The 15,000-nt window shown below is 48.9% G+C and overlaps 2 protein-coding genes across 2 annotated transcripts in view; both read left to right on the forward strand.

Annotated features, from left to right (window-relative positions):
- The window catches only part of LOC128378299 (neoverrucotoxin subunit beta-like), a 151,373-nt gene that overhangs the window by 85,623 nt on the left and 50,750 nt on the right, over positions 1-15,000 (forward strand). The gene's annotated exons all lie outside the window — the stretch shown is intronic.
- Positions 1-15,000, forward strand: part of LOC128378281 (serine/threonine-protein kinase MARK1-like) — a 22,823-nt gene that overhangs the window by 7,674 nt on the left and 149 nt on the right. The window contains 12 exon segments of the mRNA XM_053337745.1: positions 1,974-2,058; positions 2,061-2,155; positions 2,158-2,178; positions 7,854-7,907; positions 8,105-8,153; positions 8,890-8,955; positions 10,768-10,838; positions 11,087-11,143; positions 12,192-12,326; positions 12,995-13,096; positions 13,349-13,468; positions 14,830-14,928. Of these exon segments, the coding sequence (XP_053193720.1) occupies positions 1,974-2,058; positions 2,061-2,155; positions 2,158-2,178; positions 7,854-7,907; positions 8,105-8,153; positions 8,890-8,955; positions 10,768-10,838; positions 11,087-11,143; positions 12,192-12,326; positions 12,995-13,096; positions 13,349-13,468; positions 14,830-14,919 (945 nt within the window). The 3' untranslated portion in view covers positions 14,920-14,928.

The raw sequence follows: 15,000 nt of genomic DNA on the forward strand, positions 1-15,000 counted from the left end.
GAAGGAAGGAAGGAAGGGAGCTGTCCTCTGAGTCTGCAGGAGGAAAGAAAGGAAGGAAGGAAGGAAGGAAGGAAGGAAGGAAGGAAGGGAGCTGTCCTCTGAGTCTGCAGGAAGAAAGGAAGGACAGAAGGAAGGACAGAAGGGAGCTGTCCTCTGAGTCTGCAGGAAGAAAGGAAGGAAGGAAGGACAGAAGGAAGGAAGGACAGAAGGAAGGGAGCTGTCCTCTGAGTCTGCAGGAAGAGCCATCAGCTGTTTGTTTGCTCATAAACTTTCAATAAAACCTCCATCTCTTTTATTTAATATATATATATTTATATTAAATAAAGCTAATGGAATACTATTGTTCTAAATATTACATTTCATCTGGTTACCATGGAGACCAGGAAACATTTACATGTTTTAAATGAAGTCATTATTAGTATAAGTCCACTTAAATACACTGTTGTCCTCAGGTCAGGAAAGGACAGGAGGAAGGGAGGGAGGAAATGAGGAAGGAAGGAGGGAGGGAGGGATGGATGGAGGAAATGAGGAAGGAAGGAAGGAAGGAGGGATGGAGGGAGGGAGGAAATGAGGAAGGTAAGGAAGGAAGGAAGGAAAGTGGGCCGCATTGGACCCCTTGGCGGGCCAGTTCTGGTCCACGGGCCACATGTTTGACCTCCCTGGGTTCCACCATTTGACATTTTGTGGTTACACCATGTGACATTTTGTGGTTACACCATTTGACATGTTCAGGAGCATTCAGTCTTTGGTATAAAATGGGTCAAATGTCATTTCAAATCTCTCTTATTGATCTTTTTTAATATATTGATTATAATTCATCTTGCCAACCCTTACTTGAGGGAGGAAGGAGGAAGGAAGGAAGGAGGAAAGGAAGTAAGGAAGGGAGGAAGGTAGGAAGGAAGGAAAGAAAAGAAGGAAGGAAGGAAGGAGGTAAGGAGGTAAGGAAGGAAGGAAGGAGGGAAGGGAGAAGGACAGAAGGAAGGAAGGATGGAGGGGGAGGAAAGAAGGAAGGAAGGAGGGAAGGGAAGAAGGGAAGGAAGAAAGGAAGGAGGGAAGGAAGGATTATTACTCTCCTCTCCTCTCAGCCGAAGACCTCCGACGGTCTCCCCGAGCCGCCGGCCCCTCCTTTCCCTTCCTTCCTTCCTCCTTTCCTCCCTCCTTCCTTCCATCCTCCTCTTTCTCCCTCCTTCCTTCCATCCTCCCTCCTTCCACCTCCCTCCTTTCCCTTCCTTCCTCCCTCCTTCCTTCCATCCTCCTTTCCTCCCTCCCTCCCTTCCTTCATTCCTTCCTCCTTCCTTCCTCCCTCCTTCCTTCCATCCTCCTTTCTTCCTCCCTCCCTTCCTCCCTCCCTCCTTTCCCTTCCTTCCTCCCTCTTTAAAATCTCTCTCTCTTTCATCCTTTGTGTTTTCAGCGAAGACCTCCGACGGTCTCCCCGAGCCGCCGGCCCCGCCACTAAATCCTCCCTCCCTCCCTTCCTTCCTTCTTTCCTTCCTTCCTTCCTTCCTTCCTTCCTTCATTTCTTCCTCCTTCCTCCCTCCCTCCCTCCTTTCCTTCCTTCCTCCCTCCCTCCCTCCTTCCCTCCTCCTTCCTTCCTCCCTCCCTCCTTGCCCTTCCTTCCTCCCTCCTTCCTTCCATCCTCCTTTCCTCCCTCCCTCCCTTCCCTTCATTCCTTCCTCCTTCCTTCCTCCTCTCCTTCCTTCCATCCTCCTTTCCTTCCTTCCTCCTTTCCTCCCTCCTTCCTTCCATCATCCTTTCCTTCCTTCCTTCCTTCCTCCCTCCCTCCTTTCTTCCCTTCTTATTTAATCATTTCTCTCTCTCTTTCATCCTTTTGTGTTTTCAGCCGAAGACCTCGACGGCTCTCCCCGAGCCGCCGGCCCCGCCCACTAAATCCTCCCTCCCTCCCTCCTCCCTCCCTTCCTTCCTTCCTTCCTCCCTCCTACCTACACTAATCTTAATCTCTCCTCTCCTCTCAGCCGAAGACCTCGGAGGGTCTCCCCGAGCCGCCGGCCCCGCCCACGAAGTCCTCGAGCCGCCACAGTCTGCCGCGATGCCGCAGCTCCGCACGTCGGCGGCGGACGAGACGCCGCACGTCGGGAACTACCGACTGCTGAAGACCATCGGGAAGGGAAACTTCGCCAAAGTCAAACTGGCCCGGCACACACGCTGACCGGCCGAGAGGTGAGGGCCAGTTCACTAGATTACTTCCTTCCTTCCTTCTGTCCTTCCTACTTCCTTCCTTCCTTCCTTCCTTCCTTCTGTCCTTCCTACTTCCTTCCTTCCTTCCTTCCATTCCTTCCTTCCTTCCTTCCTTCCTTCCTGTCCTTCTGTCCTTCCTTCTGTCCTTCTCTATTTCTTCCTTCCTTCTGTCCTTCCTCCTTCCTCCCATCTGTCCTTCCTCCGTTCCTTCCTTCCATCTGTCCTTCCTTCCTTCCTTCCTTCCTTCCTTCTTCCTTCTGTCCTTCCTTCCTACTTCCTTCCTTCCTTCCTTCCTTCCTTCCTTCCTTCCTACTTCCTTCCTTCCTTCCTTCTTCCTTCCTTCTGTCCTTCCTTCCTTCTGTCCTCATCGGGAAGGGAAATTTCGCCAAAGTCAAACTGGCCCGGCACACGCTGACCGCCGAGAGGTGAGAGGAGGTTACTTCCTTCCTTCCTTCTCTCCTTCCTTCCTTCTGTCCTTCCTTCTGTCCTTCCTTCCTTCCTTCCTTCTTCCTTCTGTCCTTCCTCCATTCCTTCCTTCCTTCTGTCCTTCCTACTTCCTTCCTTTCTTCTTTCTGTCCTTCCTCCCTTTCTTCCTTCTGTCCTTCCTTCCTTCTGTCCTTCCTCGTTCCGTCCTTCCTACTTCCTTCCTTCCTTCTGTCCTTCCTTCCTTCCTTCCTACTTCCTTCCTTTCTTCTTTCTGTCCTTCCTCCCTTTCTTCCTTCTGTCCTTCTTCCTTCTGTCCTTCCTTCCTTCCTTCTGTCCTTCATACCTTTCTTCCTTCTATCCTTCCTCCCTTCCTTCCATCTGTCCTTCTTCCCTTTCTTCCTTCTGTCCTTCTGTCCTTCCTACCTTTCTTCCTTCCTTCCTTCCTTCCTTCCTTGCTTCTGTCCTTCCTTCCATCTATCCTTCCTCCGTTCCTTCCATAATTTAAAACATCTGAAGAACCTGTAAAACTGAAAATGTTCAGTATGGACAACTTAACAAGATTTTTATAGAAAATGGTAAAACTAATCAGTCTCATAAATATTTAAATGTGTTTATTTTCCTGGTACAAATATCAGAAACCTCCGGATGAAGTCCTTTAACTCCTGTCCTGTTTTATCTTTGGTGGAGTCGGCAGATGATTGATGATTTATTCTCAAAACATGAAAAACAAAAAACAATTCATTCTTATTTTCTCCTGATGCTGCGTTCAGTGTCAGCGTCCCTCTGTCTCATCTCGGCTGTCAACACTGAAAGGTTAAACCTCCTTTGGTCCATCTTCCCTTCCTTCCTTCCTTCCTTCTTTCCTTATGGAAGGAGGAGGGAGCAAAAAAAAAGAGGGAGGTTTAATAATGAATATATCCTGTAAACAGAAATAAACTAAATACACTTCAATGCTCCTACAAGAACTAATAACTTCACTTTCAAGGTAAAAACAGATCAAACACTCACGAGGAACTTCCTGAAAACTAAATATAGGTTAAACCTCGTCACCTGAGCATGAGGAGGAGGAGGAGGAAGCACCTTACTAAGGAAGGAAGGAAGGAAAGGAGGTGGGAGGGAGGGGAGGGAGCGAGGGAGGAAGGAAGGAAGGAAATAAAGAAGGAAGGAGGGAGGGAGGAAGGAAAGAAGAAAGGAAGGAAGGAACGAAGGAAAGGAGTAAGGAGGAGGGAGGACGGGAGGAAGGAAGGAAAGGAGTAAGGAGGGAGTGAGGAAGCAAGGAAGGATGGAAGGAAGTGAGGAAAGAAATAAGGAAGGAGGAGGGAGCAAAAAAAGAGGGAGGAAGGAAGGAACAGTCAAAAGAGAGGAGGGTCAATATTATAGTATTATTTTATTAATGTATTATATTAGTATTATATAATTTTATACTATTATATTATTATATTAATGTATTAGTATTATATTATATTATTACTATATTATATTATTATATTATATTATATTAGTATAATATCGTATAATCTGGTATCTAGGGGTATAATGAGTGTAGAGTAGTCGAGTCTCTCTGAGGTCGGTCGGGTTAAAGAAGAGACTTCACTCTGAATTATTGATGATGTAGAGTCAGCAGAGTGTGTGTGTGTGTGTGTGTGTCTCTGTGTGTGTGTGTGTGTGTTTCTGTGTGTGGTGTGTGTCTGTGTGTGTGTGTGTGTGTGTGTATGTGTGTTTCTGTGTGTGTGTGTGTCTGTGTGAGTGTGTCTGTGTGTGTGTGTGTGTGTGTGTGTGTGTCTCTGTGTGTCCTGTGTGTGTGTGTGTGTGTGTGTGTTTCTGTGTGTGTGTGTGTGTGTGTGTGTGGCGTGTGTCTCTCTGTGTGTGTGTGTTTCTGTGTGTGTGTGTGTGTGTGTGTGTGTGTGTGTGTGTGTGTGTGTGTGGTGTCTCTGTGTGTGTCTCTGTGTGTGTGTGTGTGTGTTCTGTGTGTGTGTGTGTCTGTGTGTGTGTGTGTGTGTGTCTCTCTGTGTGTGTGTGTGTGTGTGTGTGTTTCTGTGTGTGTGTGTGTGTTTCTGTGTGTGTGTGTTTCTGTGTGTGTGTGGTGTGTGTCTCTCTGTGGTGTGTGTGTGTGTGTGTGTTTCTGTGTGTGTGTGTGTGTGTTTCTGTGTGTGTGTGTGTGTGTGTGTGTGCGTGTGTCTCTGTGTGTGTGTGTGTTTCTGTGTGTGTGTGTGTGTGTGTGTGTGTGTGTGTGTGTGTGTGTGTGTGTGTGGTGTGTGTGTGTGTGTCGGACACGTTTCTCACTTTATTTTAAGACCCATTTTCCGAGAGGAGAAGTCGGAGCCGTCCAACCGGCGGCCGGCTGGCTCTCTGGCTGGCTCTGATTGGTCGGAGGGAGATCAGCTGACTTCCTGCAGCTGATTTTAATCTCATTGATCATCTTTAAAGAGTCTTCTGGAAGGAAAGGAGGAGGGAGGGAGGAAGGACAGAAGGAAGGAATCTTTAAAGAGTCTTCTGGAGGAGGAGGAGGGAGGGAGGGGGGGGGGGGTGTCTGTGATGCTGCTGACTTAGGAGTTTATCTGATCTGCTGGAAGGAAGGAAGAAAGGGAGGAAGGACAGATGGAAGGAAGGAAGGAAGGACAGAAGGAAGAAAGGTAGGAAGGACAGAACGGAAGAAAGGTAGGAAGGACAGATGGAAGGAAGGAAGAAGGACAGATGGAAGAAAGGGAGGAAGGACAGAAGGAAGGAAGGAACAGAGGGAGGACAGATGCAAGGAAGGAAGGAAGGAAGGAAGGAAGGAAGAAAGAAAGGTAGGAAGGAACAGAGGAAGGACTTCTGGACTCCAGCTGGCTGTGATGGAGGAGGGAGGGGGGGGGGGCTGTGATGGAGGAGGGAGGGAGGGGGGGGGGGGGGGGGGGGCGGCTGAGATGGAGGAGGGGGGGGTGGTGGGGTGGGGGGCCTACTGTGATGCTGCTGACTCAGAAACTTTATCTGATCTGCTGTCAGTTTATATTTGAGTTTGCATTTTTATTTCAGTTTAACCTTCAAATTATATTATAAGGAAGGAAGGAAGGAAGAAAGGGAGGAAGGACAGATGGAAGGAAGGGAGAAGGACAGATGGATGGAAGGAACAGAGGAAGGACAGATGGAAGGAAGAAAGGGAGGAAGGACAGATGGAAGGAACGAAGGAAGGAAGGTAGGAAGGACAGATGGAAGGAAGGAACAGAGGAAGGACAGATGGAAGGAAGGAAGGAAGAAAGAAAGGGAAGAAGGAAGGAGGAAGGACAGATGGAAGGAAGGAATGGAGGAAGGACAGAAGAAAGAAATGGAGGAAGGACAGATGGAAGGAAGGGAGGAAGGACAGATGGAAGGAAGGAAGAAAGGGAGGAAGGACAGATGGAAGGAAGGAAGAAAGGGAGGAAGGACAGAAGGAAGAAAGGGAGGAAGGACAGATGGAAGAAAGGGAGGAAGGACAGAAGGAAGGAAGGAACAGAGGGAGGACAGATGCAAGGAAGAAGAAAGGAGGAAGGACAGATGGAAGGAAGGAAGGAAGGAAGGAAGAAAGGGAGGAAGGACAGAAGGAAGAAAGGGAGGAAGGACAGATGGAAGAAAGGGAGGAAGGACAGAAGGAAGGAAGGAACAGAGGGAGGACAGATGCAAGGAAGGAAGAAAGGGAGGAAGGACAGATGGAAGGAAGGAAGGAAGGAAGGAAGAAAGGGAGGAAGGACAGATGGAAGGAAGGAAGAAAGAAAGGTAGGAAGGACAGATGGAAGGAAGGAAGGAAGAAAGGGAGGAAGGACAGATGGAAGGAAGGAAGAAAGAAAGGTAGGAAGGACAGATGGAAGGAAGGAAGAAAGAAAGGTAGGAAGGACAGAAGGAAGGAAGGAACAGAGGAAGGACTTCTGGACTCCAGCCGGCTGTGATGGAGGAGGGAGGGAGGGGGGGGGGGGCGGCTGAGATGGAGGAGGGGGGGGGGGCGGCTGTGATGGAGGAGGGAGGGTGGGGGGGGGCGGGGGGGATGTGATGCTGCTGACTCAGGAGCTTTATCTGATCTGCAGTCAGCTTATATTTGAGTTTACATTTTTATTTCAGTTTAACCTTCAAATTAAATTATAAGGAAGGAAGGAAGAAAGGGAGGAAGGACAGATGGAAGGAAGGAAGAAAGGGAGGAAGGATAGATGGAAGGAAGGGAGGAAGGACAGAAGGAAGAAAGGGAGGAAGGACAGATGGAAGGAAGGAAGGAACGGAGGAAGGACAGATGGAAGGAAGGAAGGAACGGAGGAAGGACAGATGGAAGGAAGGAAGGAAGAAAGGGAGGAAGGACAGATGGAAGGAAGGAAGAGAGGAAGGACAGATGGAAGGAAGGAAGGAAGAAAGGTAGGAAGGACAGAAGAAAGAAAGGGAAGAAGGACAGATGGAAGGAAGGACAGAAGAAAGAAATGGAGGAAGGACAGATGGAAGGGAGGAAGGAAGGAAGAAAGGGAGGAAGGACAGATGGAAGGAAGGGAGGAAGGAAGAAAGGGAGGAAGGACAGATGGAAGGAAGGAAGGAAGGAAGGAAGGACAGATGGAATGGAGGAAGGAAGGAAGAAAGGGAGGAAGGACAGAAGAAAGAAAGGGAAGAAGGACAGATAGAAGGGAGGAAGGAAGGAAGAAAGGGAGGAAGGACAGATGGAAGAAAGGAAGAAAGGGAGGAAGGACAGAAGGAAGAAAGGGAGGAAGGACAGATGGAAGGAAGGAAGAAAGGGAGGAAGGACAGATGGAAGGGAGGAAGGAAGGAAGGAAGAAAGGGAGGAAGGACAGATGGAAGGGAGGAAGGAAGGAAGGAACAGATGGAAGGAAGGAAAGACAAAAGGAAGAAAGGTAGGAAGGACAGATGGAAGGGAGGAAGGAAGGAAGAAAGGAACAGAGGAAGGACAGATGGAAGGAAGGAAGGAAGGAAGGAAGGAAGAAAGGTAGGAAGGACAGATGGAAGGAAGGAAGAAAGGGAGGAAGGACAGAAGGAAGAGAGGAAGGACAGATGGAAGGAAGGAAGAAAGGAAGGGAGAAAGGGAGGAAGGACAGATGGAAGGAAGGGAGGAAGGACAGATGGAAGGAAGGATAGAAGGAAGTACTGCAGTATTACAGTAAAAGTCGTGGTTTGGTTACAGCTGGTGAAATCTGATCTAATTTAAATAATAATGACATCATCATTAATATCACTAGTAATTATGATGTCATGATGTAATGATGTTTCTGACGTGTCTCCTTCAGGTCGCCATCAAGATCATCGACAAAACTCAGCTGAACCCGACCAGCCTGCAGAAGGTAATCATTGACACGCCTTTACTGCAGGTTACCATGGAAACGCTCCGTGACAACCAGCCCAACACTGTGGACGATGTGTGTGTGTGTGTGTGTGTGTGGTGTGTGTGTGTGTTTAGCCTAGCTTAGCACAATGACTGTAAGCGGGTGGGAACTGTTAGCATGTGATGAAACGTGACTGATTCAGATGATTTCTGCAGCTCTTCAGAGAAGTCAGCGTGATGAAGATCCTCAACCACCCCAACATCGGTGAGCCTGCTACTCTTCATCATCCTCATCACCATCCTCATCATCATCATCATCATCCTCATCTTCAACACTACAGCTGCAGTTATCAAGTTATTATAACAAAGAAACTGTATTTTATAGTAGAGCTCAGTATTTGGCAGCAGTAGCTCATTATTTGGTAGCAGTAGCTCAGTATTTGGCAGTAGTAGCTCAGTATTTAGCAGCAGTAGCTCAGTATTTAGCAGCAGTAGCTCAGTATTTGGCAGCAGTAGCTCATTATTTGGCAGTAGTAGCTCATTATTTGGTAGCAGTAGCTCAGTATTTGGCAGTAGGAGCTCATTATTTGGTAGCAGTAGCTCAGTATTTAGTAGCAGTAGCTCATTATTTGGCAGCAGTAGCTCAGTATTTGGTAGCAGTAGCTCATTATTTGGTAGCAGCAGCTCAGTATTTGGCAGTAGTAGCTCATTATTTGGTAGCAGTAGCTCAGTATTTGGCAGTAGTAGCTCATTATTTGGTAGAAGTAGCTCATTATTTGGCAGTAGTAGCTCATTATTTGGTAGCAGTAGCTCATTATTTGGTAGCAGTAGCTCAGTATTTGGTAGCAGTAGCTCATTATTTGGCAGCAGTAGCTCAGTATTTGGCAGTAGTAGCTCATTATTTGGTAGCAGTAGCTCAGTATTTGGTAGCAGTAGCTCAGTATTTGGCAGTAGTAGCTCATTATTTGGCAGCAGTAACATGTTCCTTTTTCCTTTTTCAGTGAAGCTGTTTGAGGTGATCGAGACGGACAAGACGTTGTACCTGGTGATGGAGTACGCCAGCGGAGGTAAGACCCGCTCAGCTGTCTGTATCTCAGGATGAGCTGTAACCTCCATGATGTCTTGCTGCAATGAGTCACTGAGCTGTGTAGTCTACGTTCAGCCACTAGGAGGAGCTCTAACAGAGTGAATGTTTACTCCTCGACTACTTTGACTCGGTAGTAAGTTAGCCTGCTAGCTAGCTGACTGGTAGTAAGTTAGCCTGCTAGCTAGCTGACTCGGTAGTAAGTTAGCCTGCTAGCTAGCTGACTCGGTAGTAAGTTAGCCTGCTAGCTGACTGGTAGTAAGTTAGCCTGCTAGCTAGTTGAGTGGAGGAAACATGATGCAGACAGAAAGCCGCTCAGCTGTCTGTATCTCAGGATGGGTCTAACTGTGACGTCCATGCTGTCTTGCTGCAGTGGGTCACTGAGCTATAGTCTAGTATTCAGATTGATTAACAGCTGCAGGAGAGTAATTTTCACTTTCAGCCACTAGGAGGAGCTCTAACAGAGTGAACTTTTACTCCTCGGCTACTTTGACTCGGGAGTAAGTTAGCCTGCTAGCTAGCTGACTGGTAGTAAGTTAGCCTGCTAGCTAGTAAGTTAGCCTGCTAGCTAGCTGACTGGTAGTATGTTAGCCTGCTAGCTAGCTGACTCGGTAGTAAGTTAGCCTGCTAGCTAGCTGACTCGGTAGTAAGTTAGCCTGCTAGCTAGCTGACTGGAACATGATGCAGACGAAGACACACTAAAGTCCAGCGTGGTTTAAAAGCTTCCAGAAAGTAAAGGATAATGTTGTCAGGGGTGAAATATGTGGAGCAGAGTTGAGCTACGGTGGCTTCACATGGACAAAAAGCTGCTGTCTGTATCTCAGGATGGGTCTAACTGTGACCTCCATGCTGTCTTGCTGCAATGAGTCACTGAGCTGTGTAGTCTACGTTCAGCCACTAGGAGGAGCTCTAAGCTTCTTGTGTTGGAGTATAACCTGAAACACTACTTTGACTCGGTAGTAAGTTAGCCTGCTAGCTAGCTGACTGGTAGTAAGTTACCCTGCTAGCTAGCTGACTCGGTTTTAAATTAGCCTGCTAGCTAGCTGACTCGGTAGTAAATTAGCCTGCTAGCTAGCTGACTCGGTAGTAAGTTAGCCTGCTAGCTAGCTGACTGGTAGTAAGTTAGCCTGCTAGCTAGCTGAGTGGAGGAAACATGATGCAGACAGAAAGCCGCTCAGCTGTCTGTATCTCAGGATGGGTCTAACTGTGACCTCCATGATGTCTTGCTGCTATGAGTCACTGAGCTGTGTAGTCTACGTTCAGCCACTAGGAGGAGCTCTAAGCAGAACCTGACACTGCTGCCCTCGGCTACTCTGACTCGGTAGTGACTTAGCATGTAGCAGCCTAGTTTACCCGTCAGGGGGGTCAAACAACAAGGGGTCCAAACCGCCCTACGTTCCTTCCTTCCTTCCTTCCTTCCTGTCTTCTTTTCCTTCCTGTCTTCTTTTCCTTCTCTTCCTTCTTTCCATCTGTTCTTGCTCCCTTTCTTCCTTTTTCCCTTTCTTCCATATTTCTTTCATGTTCTTTTCCTTCCTTCCTTCCTTCCTTCCTTCTTGTCGTCTCTTCCTTCCTTCCTTCCTTCCTTCTTTCTTCTCGTCTCTTCCATCCTTCCTTCCTTCCTCTCTTCTTTTCCTTCTCTTCCTTCTTTCCATCTGTCCTTGCTCCCTGTCTTCCTTTTTCCCTTTCTTCCATATTTCTTTCATGTTCTCTTTTCCTTCCTTCCTTCCATCCTTCCTTCCTTCCTTCCTTCCTTCCTGTCTCTCACCTGTCTGACTCTCACCTGTCTGTGTCTCAGGTGAAGTGTTTGACTACCTGGTCGCTCACGGCAGAATGAAGGAAAAGGAGGCCAGAGCCAAGTTCCGCCAGGTGAGACCCTTTCATATCTACTACACACACACACATACACACACACACACACACACACACTCTCACACACACACACACACACACACACAGAGACACACACACACACACACACACAGAGACACACATACACACACACACACACACACACACACACACACACACACACACACACACACACACACACACACACACACACACACACACTGGGTTTAAATGGCTGGCTTCTTCTTCTTGTGTGTTTCTGTCAGATTGTGTCAGCGGTGGAGTACTGTCACCAGAAGAGGATAGTACACCGAGACCTGAAGGTACACACACACACACACACACACACACACACACACACACACACACACACACACTCACTGAACCATATAAAGTGACTCTACATTGTTAATGAAGACACACCTGATGATCCTGTCGTCTCTCTCACTGATGAAAGATAAGACCAGAGGTGTCAAACATGCGGCCCAGTTTCCCTCTTCCTCTTTTCCTTCCTTCCTTCCGTCCTTCTCTTCCCTTCCTTCCTTCCTTCCTTCTGGTCTTTCCTTCCTTCCATCTGTCTTCCCTTCCCTTCCCTTCCTTCCTTCCTTCCTTCCTTCCATCCATCTGTCTTCCCTTCCCTTCCTTCCTTCCTTCCTTCCGGTCTTCTCTTCTCTTCCTTCCTTCCTTCCTTCCATCCATCTGTCTTCCCTTCCCTTCCTTCCTTCCTTCCTTCCTTCCTTCCATCCATTTGTCTTCTCTTCCCTTCCTTCCTTCCTTCCTTCCATCTGTCTTCTCTTCCCTTCCCTTCCCTTCCCTTCCCTTCCCTTCCTTCCTTCCTTCCTTCCTTCTGGTCTTCTTTTCCTTCCTTCCATCTGTCTTCTCTTACTTTCCTTTCTTCCTTCCTTCCTTCCTTCCTTCCTTCCTTCCTTCCATCTGTCTTCTCTTTCCTTCCCTTCCCTTCCTTCTGGTCTTCTTTTCCTTCCTTCCATCTGTCTTCCCTTCCCTTCACTTCCTTCCTTCCTTCCTTCCTTCTGGTCTTCCCTTCCCTTCCCTTCCTTCCTTCCTTCTGGTCTTCTTTTCCTTCCTTCCATCTGTCTTCTCTTACTTTCCTTTCTTCCTTCCTTCCTTCCTTCCTTCCTTCCATCCATTTGTCTTCTCTTTCCTTCCCTTCTCTTCATTCCATCTTTCCTTCCTGTATTCTCTTCCTTCTCATCCCTCTTTTCCTTCCTTCCTTCCCTCCATCTTTTTAATGATCCGGCCCTTGAATGAAGATGAGTTTGACCCCCCTGTTCTAGATGAAGTGAATAAGACTGATAATGAGATGTTAAAGTGTGAATATGAGGACAGGATGATGATGAGTGCGTCTCTCAGGCAGAGAACCTGCTGCTGGACGCCGACATGAACATAAAGATCGCAGACTTCGGCTTCAGTAACGAGTTCACGCTCGGCAGTAAACTCGACACGTTCTGCGGATCGCCTCCGTACGCGGCGCCAGAACTCTTCCAGGTGAGACCTCGACTCGGCACGCCTGATTAATGCTTATGGGTCAGTGAGGTGTTTAGTTTAAGTTTAAAGGGAGGGAGCAAGGAAGGAAGGGAGGGAGGGAGGAAGGGAGGAAGGAAGGAAGGTATGAAGGAAGGAAGAAAGGGAGGGAGGGAGGGAGGAAGGAAGGAAGGAACGGAGGGAGGGAGGAAGGTAGGAAGGAAGCAATGAAGGAAGGTATGAAGGAAGGAAGAAAGGGAGGGAGGGAGAAAGGGAGGAAGGAAGGAAGGAACGGAGGGAGGGAGGAAGGTAGGAAGGAAGGAAGGAAGGGAGGAAGGGAGGAAGGAATGACAAGGAAGGAAGGAAGGAAGGAAGGGAGGAAGGGAGGAAGGAATGACAAGGAAGGAAGGAAGATAGAATGAAGTCATTATTAGTATAAGTCCACTAAATACACTGTAGGTGATTATGATAATATTTATCATTCTTTTGTGGTTACACCATTTGACATTTTGTGGTTACACCATTTGACATGTTCAGGAGCATTCAGTCTTTTGGTATAAAATGGGTCAAATGTCATTTCAAATCTCTTTTATTGATCTTTTTTTAATATATTGATTATATTGAAGTGGTCGTAACCTCCATGATGTCTTGCTGCGGAGTTCAGTCTGAATTTATCTCCTCTCGCTCTTTAGGGGAAAAAGTACGAGGGTCCGGAGGTGGACGTCTGGAGTCTGGGAGTCATCCTCTACACGCTGGTCAGCGGCTCGCTGCCGTTCGACGGACAGAACCTGAAGGTAGAGCAGGGTGGACAAAATAACGGAAACACCAACAATTAATAGAAACTCAGCGTAACGATCCGACATCAGAGATCCTTTTTAATAATGTGTGTGTGTGTGTGTGTGTGTGTGTGTGTGTATGTGTGTGTGTGTGTGTGTGTGTGTGTGTGTGTGTGTGTGTGTGTGTATGTGTATGTGTATGTGTGTGTGTGTGTGTGTGTGTGTGTGTCTGTGTGTGTCTGTGTCTGGTGTGTGTGTGTGTGTGTGTAGGAGCTGAGGGAGCGTGTCCTCAGAGGAAAGTACAGGATTCCTTTCTACATGTCGACCGACTGTGAGAATCTGCTGAAGAAGCTTCTGGTTCTGAACCCTGGAAAGAGAGGAAGCCTGCAGGTAACCACACACCTGCCTAACCAATGACCTGTCTGCTGCCTCCAGAGTCCCACAGGCCAAAAAGGTCCTGTAGGACTCCTTGTTCAGCTTGACGGCATCCCTCACCGCCGGTGTCCACCAGCGGGTTCGGGGATTGCCGCCCCGACAGGCACCGACCACCTTGCGGCCACAGCTCCGGTCGGCCGCCTCAACAATGGAGGCACGGAACATGGCCCACTCGGACTCAATGTCCCCCTCCTCCCCCGGTACGTGGTCGAAGCTCTCGCGGAGGTGTGAGTTGAAACTCTCTCTGACAGGAGACTCTGCCAGACGTTCCCAGCAGACCCTCACAATGCATTTGGGTCTGCCAGGTCTGACCGGCATCCCCCCCCCCCACCATCGGAGCCAACTCACCATCAGGTGGTGATCAGTTGACAGCTCCGCCCCTCTCTTCACCCGAGTGTCCAAGACATGCGGCCGCAAGTCCGACGACACGACTACAAAGTCAATCATCGAACTGCGGCCTAGGGTGTCCTGGTGCCAAGTGCACATATGGACCCCCCCCCCCCCCCCCTTATGCTTGAACATGGTGTTCGTTATGGACAACTTGTGACGAGCACAGAAGTCCAATAACAGAACACCGCTCGGGTTCAGATCGGGGGGGCCGTTCCTCCCAATCACACCCTTCCAGGTCTCACTGTCGCTGCCAACATGGGCGTTGAAGTCCCCCAGCAGAACGAGGGAATCCCCAGAGGGAGACTCTCCAGCCCCCCCCTCCAAGGAGTCCAAGAAGGGTGGATACTCTGAGCTGCTGTTTGGACCATAGGCACAAAGGTGGAGGGAGGCCTCTTGTCTACCGGGGTAAACTCCAACATACAGGCACCAAGCAGGGGGGCAATAAGTTATGCCACCCCTGCCCGGCGCCTCTCAGCAGCACCAACTCCAGAGTGGACGAGAGTCCAACCCCTCTCGAGGAGACTGGTTCCAGAGCCTTGCTGTGCGTCGAGGTGAGGCCGACTATATCTACCCTAGAGCTAGCTTCTGCAGCCGAGATCGGAACCGCCAAGGTCCCCCGCCTTCGGCTGCCGCCCAGCTCACTACACACCCGACCCCTTTTGTCCCTCCCACTGGTGGTGGGTCTGTGGAGCGGGGTCCCATGTCCCTTATTCGGGCTGTGCCCGGCCAGGCCCCATGGGCGAAGGCCCGGCCACTGAAGCTCGCCCCCGAGCCCCACCCCCAGGCCTGGCTCCAGGGGGGGTCCCGGTGACCCGCGTCCGGGCAAGGGACACGAAAAACCATGTATCTTCTTCATAAACCGAACCAATGACCACACTCACTCTGTTCATTAAACCTGAATCTGCTTCCTGTCGTTTGTTTCTCAGCAAATCATGAAGGATCGATGGATGAACGTCAGCTACGGCAGACGAAGAGCTGAAAACCTTTTACAGAGCCTGAAGCGGACTACGACCTGAAACGCATCGGTCTGAAACACACACACACACACACACAAATATATACACACACACATATACACACACACATGTGTTAAATGA

The sequence above is a fragment of the Scomber japonicus genome, chromosome 2 (assembly GCF_027409825.1).
Source record: "Scomber japonicus isolate fScoJap1 chromosome 2, fScoJap1.pri, whole genome shotgun sequence".
NCBI lineage: Eukaryota > Metazoa > Chordata > Actinopteri > Scombriformes > Scombridae > Scomber > Scomber japonicus.